The 7607-nt window shown below is 39.8% G+C and overlaps 1 protein-coding gene across 1 annotated transcript; it reads right to left on the bottom strand.

The window, feature by feature from the left end:
- Positions 1-221: 221 nt before the first annotated feature.
- On the bottom strand, positions 222-1128 carry LOC109155203. Its single transcript, XM_019302920.1, has 2 exons — positions 721-1128; positions 222-575 (listed from the first exon to the last, which is right to left on the bottom strand). Exons 1-2 carry the CDS (start codon positions 1126-1128, stop codon positions 222-224), a joined length of 762 nt encoding a protein of 253 aa, XP_019158465.1.
- Between the last annotated feature and the right edge of the window lie 6479 nt (positions 1129-7607).

Below are 7607 nucleotides of genomic sequence, written 5' to 3'. Positions count from 1 at the left end.
TACTTTATATATTTTTGGATCGTGGGCCACGGTCTACGCAATAATGATTGTAGAAGTACAAAAAAACTCTTTTGTAGGAGTTGTATATGCCTAGTTTTGTGTGCGTTATTGCTAACAAAGATGTTTTTTAACAATAAAGATGGAATCAGAGCTACTGAACTATGCATGAAAATTTAATTAAATCATCAAATTTTAAAAATATAATTAACTCCCTAAATAATCTAAATTCGTTCAATCAAACCCAAAAACCCTTGTATATAATAGCACTTATTATCCCATTCTATGGGGTATTTTGTCAATTTTGACACGTTGAAACTAGTAGATTTGTCACCAACACAAATCACCAATTTACCCTCCCCAACGTCAATGAGGGCCCGGGTGGTGGCCAAGAATGGCTTCCCCAAGATAAGTGGCACCTCCACATCAGGATCCATGTCAAGAATGACAAACTCGACCGAAAAGATGGACTTGTCTACCCTCACCAAGACATCCTCCACAATACCATGAGGGTACTTGGTTGACCTATCGACCAATTGGATGCAAATCCATGTGGACTTGAGGGTGCCCAAATCTAACTTTTTGAAAAGGGCATATGTCATCAAATTTATGCTAGTACCCAAATCGGCTAATGCTTTATTATACTTAGTATCACGTATGTTGCATAGGATAATAAAACTTCCCAGATCCTTGGGTTTCCTAGGCATCACTATAATTAAGCACAATGGTCGAACACTCCGCTCCTAGCACAACGGTTGCAGACTCCTCCAACTTTATCTTGTTTGAAAGAAACTCCTTCAAGAATTTGGCATACCTCAGCATCTCACCTAAAGCATCAACAAAAGGCATATCAATATGGAGTTGTTTAAGAAATTGAAGGAATTTACCATATTGTGTATGATCTACGTCTTTCCTAAGTCGTTGAGTAAATGGAATCAGAAGCTTGTAAACGGGTACATTGGTCTTCACCAATTCCTTTCCCTTGGACTTTTGGGTTTCCATGCCCGGTGATGCCTCATCTCTCCTTGGCTCATCGTTCTTTGAGTTCTCTTTCTCCTCTAGCTCTTCCTTCTTCTTCTCATCCTTCTTGGATGGGTCATATGCATCCCTTGGAATTGTACACATCACCATTGTCTACTTCTCAAAGTGATGACTTGAGCCCTGGCCTTTCTTGCGATTTCTCCATAACTTCATTTTTTGTTTTTGCAATTATTTCTTCTAAGTCCTTGACATATGCTTATGCTTCACTTCTCAATGTGACAATCTCCTTAGGAAGGTCATTTTTCCACTCTTGTCTAAAGCTTACCAAGTCATGTTTAAGATCTTAGATGAATTTCAAGGCTCTCTCCTCGAATGTCTCTATTGGTCTATCATCTTCTCTACCTTGGCTCTCCCTTCTAACCACATGGGGTGGTCTATAAGGTGTGTGTTGGCTTACCTCTCCTTTCTAGTGTCTCCATAAAATTCTTGAATGTCTTGTTCTTCGAAATTCCACCTTGGGCTTGACGGTTTCCATTCACAATTTTCCTTCCAATCTTGTGGGCATGTATGGTCATTTGGATGCTCATAAGGATAAGGGTGATGGTATCTTAGGGCATGTGATTGGGTAGAGTATACTCTCTCTAGTTGGTGAGGTGAATGTGAACAAGGTGGGTAGCTTGGATACTCATTGTCATATTGAAATGTGGTGAAGAATGGTAGTGTGTGGAGTAAGAGTTGTAAGGATGCTTTCCTTGCTGGTAGCGTCAAGGTGGTCTACGAAATTCCTCTTTGTGAGGTGAGTAATACTCATAAGAAGGTGCATCATCACAGTCACATTGATACCTTAAATACATCCTTGTAGATCAAACCTACAAAAGCAAAGCAAGACAATGAGTTACAACTAGAAGTAGTTGCTTGTAAGCAATAGATGATTACAAGTAAATTGCAAACTAGCAAAGTAAACGAACAATAAAAGTAAATGCAAGAATGAAAAAGTGCAAGCAAAGTAAAGAAGCAACCTAGTTTCCTTAGTCACTTCACAACCTCATGTTAACCAAGATGGCACACTAACCAACACCTTTTGTCATCCCCGGCAATGACGCCATTTTGACAAATCGTAGTATGCATGGGATGGAAAGAAAGGTGAGAAAGGTGGACTTCATCGGGATGTCATTTTCAAAGGAGGCCACGTAGGAGTGAATAGCTTGTGGTTAAGCACAAATGTGGAAAAACATCATGAAGCTAGGTCTAAGCACTATGGGAAAAGTCATCAAGTAGCAAATACCAAATGTAAAAGAAGTCAATGCATTGAAGTAGGCAAATCTCAATTCAAAGTAAGCATGTAGTAAGAATAAAGAAATGGAGGGTATTGGATTAGCTTCGCTTAGCTTGCTCAAAGGCTATGAAGAGTCTTCGGTGGAAGTTGAGAAGTGCTTGAATCGTGATTCTTGGATGACATTTTGTCCATTGTCAAAGCCATTCCAGTCATCGGCCTATCAAATGGTTCGAATTCTACTTTTGTAGCAACTTTAACCACCCGAGTTATTTCATCAAACACCTTGTCCACATCTTCTTTCGAGCTCCGTCTTCCGATGTAAGGTGGGAATTGCAAGTGGAAAGGCTATAGCATGGTCCCAATTCCTTGGCAACCACACTCTTCCAAAATTCCCTTGCACAAAGCGTGCGTTAAATGCATAAGAGTGAAGTCAATATCCACTTCCAACAAGAATACTTATCCATAAAGACACAATTTTAACTTCCTAATTACAGTTATAGATTATTCATGCTTTCTGCAAGGTAAAATAATCCAATTCTATGAAGTACCTAACTACTCATGGATCTATTTAGCACACACATCATGGTGGAATAATTGCAAGAATGAATTGTAAGGAAATGGAAAGAAATTGCAGGAAATAAATTTAGTTTAACTTTATTGGAGTCCAACAATCAACGCTCCACAATGTAGGAAGAGTTCTCCAAGATCAAAGCAAGTTGTTAAGTTGTTTAAACCCTAGAGTTCCCCCTCTCCAAGTGAAGTACAAGAGGTTCAAGTGGCCAGGTGTGTGTAAGCAAGAAAAAAATGACAAAAGATGCCTTAAACTCATCTAACAAAGCTATTTATACTCTAAACTTCCAACGCCTGTACTCTTGCTTGCATGCGTGTGGCGCACTTCGTGCATGTATCAACTTAGGTGTTTAGCTCCTTATACGCTCATGGCATGGTCGTGGCTCTATTTGTACAAAGTGTGCACGAGCGTGCCTACCCTTGTGCAACTTTCTGCCTATCCCAGCGTGAACCTCTACACGAGTGTGTAAGCTAGAGTATAACTTTCTGCCTATTTCTCCACAAGCCTATGCACGAGTGTGTAATCTGGAGTGCAACTTTCCACCTCTTCCACGAGATGTGCACGAACGTGTAATTGGTCATGGAAACGTCTTTCGATTTGTTCTCCTATTTCAACTTAGAAAAGAAAAAATTTCCATTCATTAAGCTCCAATTTCCTAAAAATGACAAGTGCACTAACAATTATCCCTTCTTTTACACTTTAAGAACTTTGAAGCATTATATTCATCAAATACACACAATTAATACCCTAAAAACTCTCCACAATCAAAGGCATTTATGCACTTATCAAAGAGATTAAACAATCTCTTATACACCTATTACACAAATTTACATATACATCAATTCCAAATCTTTAATTGGTTATAGACGCCCCTAAAAATCTAAAACCCCTCACATCTTGTAAGGACGAATAGAAGAACTTTCAGTTGGATCTTGTTAGGAACATTTTTTATTTAGGTTTGATGATACCAAAAGTTAAGAATTTTAGTCCCCATTTCTTTTATATTCTAGATTTAGGATTATTTCTTCTCAAAGTTCGAATAGTCCGAATAGTACCTCGAGAAGTAATCAAAACAATTCAAATGATATCTCAAAAGGTTACGTTTCAGAAATTCTCAACAAAAAGTTCGAATAGTAACTCGAATGGTTACCTTTCGAATAGCTCGAGATGAAGACTTGAAGACTGAAGACTAAAGATTTGAAGAGTAGAAAAACAAATGGTAAGGTCAACCATTCATAACTGAAAGGTTGCAAAGGTCAAATGATGGAAGGACCTGCCTTTCGAAGTAAAGGTGGACCGAATGGTAAGGTCAACCATTCGTATCCGAGAGGTTGTACGGGTCAATGATTCGAAATGTTAACCTAGTTAACCATTCGAAAAAGGACTGCTCAAGATATTTTCTAAGCCAACAATTTGAAACCTTAAAAATCTTACGTGAATGTGTCCAAGGCAAAGAGAGTCCTAGGAACACATCCCAAGGAAGATTTTTCCTTAAAAGCCAAGACATTTTGTTCAGAACAAAAATGTAACACCCCTAATTTTTAAAACATTTAAAAGCTTATATAAATAACGGAATCTATCGTTAAACATCCAAACAAAGCATAAACTATTCGTGAGAGTCGGGGTGCTATGCCACACCTAGGTTTGAGAACCTAGGTGCACAGGCTAAACTAACCAATACATAAAATCCATAAGTTCAAAACACAAGCCAAGGCACGCAGGTCATCATCAGCACCAGTACTAACTAAGCTAAGGATACAAGTCCAACTAGCACGCTCCTTAGCTACTGATCATCACCTGAAAAACATGTCGTAGCAACCGTCAGCGAATAATGCTGAGTAACCCACTCCCACACGTTAAGTACAATAAATATAAATAAAGGAAATCATTTTGAAACTAGAATACATATATGTAATCCTGAGCAACTCTAGCTTTAAAACCAGGATCAAGACTCGAGACAACATCAATAAGGCAACATTTTGAATATTATAGAGATACTACCATGCATCCTACGCTTGCAAGGCATAATAGACAAGTAAGCTCATAAATAGCAATTAAAGGCAACAACGGGATACAATGACACTCAATTAGCAAGTAATCATCAAAGCACATAATCCATCTTCCAACCTTATACGAAGTTCCAACCTTTACTCCTCTCCATCCTTATATCAGTTCCAACCTGTACCTCCAGGCCACCCTTATATCGCCTCCCTTATTCCTCCGGAGCACGCATGTCCCACACCGAAACCACCAACAAGTCACCAACATGGTAGCACTAAAATGCCATTCGCATGATCCGGGCCTATAGCACTATAATCAAGGGGTCAGCGCATATAGCTCTGACATGGCACCGCGACGTTTATACCCTGACCCAAGCCTTTAGCCAGCAAGACTAAGGGGTGGTCCGTGCCTTTAGCACGATAACCGAGCACTCGTTGTGCTATTCGCCAACAACTCATTTCCACCAATCACAATCTAATTATCATCGATCTCAACCATCATTGTGCAATGATCACAATAGCCATCATCATTCAATCAATCAATCATACAATCAACAATAACAATCAAAGTACAATAACAAACAACACATGCTACATACAAATTCCTAGAACGATACTCGAAACATCATACGAGACTCATAAACATCAAACGGGGTACAATGGGACACGAGGAAACGACAAAAGGGGAAAAACAGCCCACCACACCACCACATCCAGCGGGTGGTCCTCCACCCGCCGGCCACCCGCTGGTGGACAGCTAAGTTTCCAGCGGGTGCCCGACAGGCAATCGACTGCCCGTCGGCTGCCCGCTGGAATCGGGCAGTTAGGGCCGCGGGTAAGTGGCGGGGGTTCGCTCCCCCCACTTACTCCCCACTGGTACGAAGGTAAATATTCGGTTCGGTGTTCGTTCGTGGAACCCAAAACCATGCCCAAACACATTCCAACACATATCAACAACAACACGGAATCGATTAACAAAGATTGAACCAAGAATCATACCAATTACATTCTAACATGATTCCTAAACATGCCAAGACTCGACATCAATCATATAACGGTTCAGGAGTATCCGGAACCTCAAGAACATCAAGAAATCTATATGAAAAGCCCTAAAGACAAGTCGTAGACTAGAATCAACGCCCGAGCATGCATAAACCCATCCAAGAATACCAAGAACATCACAACATGAGATTCACGATATAAACCCTAGGGACGAGCGATAGACATAATTAAATACAAGATCAAACCAATAACCACACAAGGCCATCAAGAATATCAAGAATAGCAATAATTCACCATATAAACCTAAAGACAAGCTCTAACAAGATATACATACAAAATCACACCTTGAATCAACCAACGGAGCCAATCAATAAACAATAGCAAGGAAAATAGGTTTTGTAAGACATGGGTTACCTCTTAGCCCTTAATCAAATTCCCTTGGCTACTAAGGTTCTTCTCTAAGATCTCCTCCCAATTGATTCTTCCTAGGCTCGGTAGGGGGAATTCCTTTCCTAGATTACCTGAAGGAATATTTCTGGTGGCAGAGCTATTCGTGGTAGGGTTTCTAAATGCTTTCTAATCCCCTATATATAGATTCAGGAATCCTAACTAGAATCGGAATAGTAAGGCCCACTTTCCCTATTCCCGATGGGATTAAAGATGTGCTAGGGATAAGGGTCCATGGTCCATTGTGAATCATATCAATTAATTAAAGGAATTCTAGTCCAATTAAATCCTTTTTAATTATATATTAACGGAATTAATTCCATAATTAATCCGGATTTGGAGGCCGTAACACGGGGTGTTACACCCTCCCCCCCTTACAAGAAGCTTCGTCATCGAATCATAGACACAGGTCACTCCCCTTGTTCCCACAATATTCAATTCCAAGTGTCCATCCCTAGAGAACAATCGACATCCTGAGAATCATCATTCCCAACATTCTTTCCATTCACCGCTAAATACATCACGTCACTTTTCTACATGGAGATCTCAATGAGGAAGTCTACATGCAACTACCACCTAGATTTGGTCAAAAAGGGGGAGACTAGAGTTTATCATCTACATAAATCTCTCTATGGCCTCAAACAAGTTTCAAGATCTTGGATCACTATTTTCTCTAACTCTCTCTTGGTTTTGTACAATCCAAGCCGGACTATTCAATGTTCACTTATAAAAGAAACTTTTATCTAACCATCTTACTTGTCTGTAGATGACATTATTATTATATTACAGGGAATGACATGGTCATCCCCGAACTCCTCAAAAATATCTCGCGACCAAATTCCACCTCAAATATCTTGGTATGCTTAAATACTTTCTTGGCATAGAAGTGACACACTTCTCCAAATGGATTGTTCTAAATCAAAGGAAATATGTCCTCAAAATCCTTTCAGACACATGTCTTTAGGTCAACCGCCATCTCAATCCCCACGATGGTGATCTCCTCCCTAACCCTTCCACTTACAAGAGCTTAATTGGTCGTCTCCTCTATCTAATGGTAACTCAACCAAATGTCACTTATATAGTCAATCTTCACTCACAATTTATGTTCACTCCACATGAACGACATTGGCAAACAACACTACGCATTGTTTGGTATATCAAAAACTCACCGGACCTTGCTATCATGCTACACAATCATAACTCTTTGCACTTGCATGTTCACTTGTTGATTGGGCCTCATTCCCAACCACAGGTCTTTGTGCCTTTCTTGGCGCAAGTCCAATATCCTGGAAAACGAAAAAACAATCTACTGTATCAAGGTCCTCGATCAGTT

The sequence above is a fragment of the Ipomoea nil genome, unplaced genomic scaffold (genome assembly GCF_001879475.1).
Source record: "Ipomoea nil cultivar Tokyo-kokei standard unplaced genomic scaffold, Asagao_1.1 scaffold2694, whole genome shotgun sequence".
Taxonomy (NCBI): Eukaryota; Viridiplantae; Streptophyta; class Magnoliopsida; order Solanales; family Convolvulaceae; genus Ipomoea; species Ipomoea nil.
Note: the sequence above shows the minus strand (reverse complement) of the source record. Positions and strands in the feature narration are given on the sequence as shown.

Coding starts and splice junctions, on each gene's coding strand:
- LOC109155203 (XM_019302920.1), bottom strand. CDS start 1,128: ATGGTGATGTGTACAATTCCAAGGGATGCATATGACCCATCCAAGAAG. Junction 576..720: donor GAGCGGAGTGTTCGACCATT/GTGCTTAATTAT, acceptor CTTTTCAAAAAG/TTAGATTTGGGCACCCTCAA.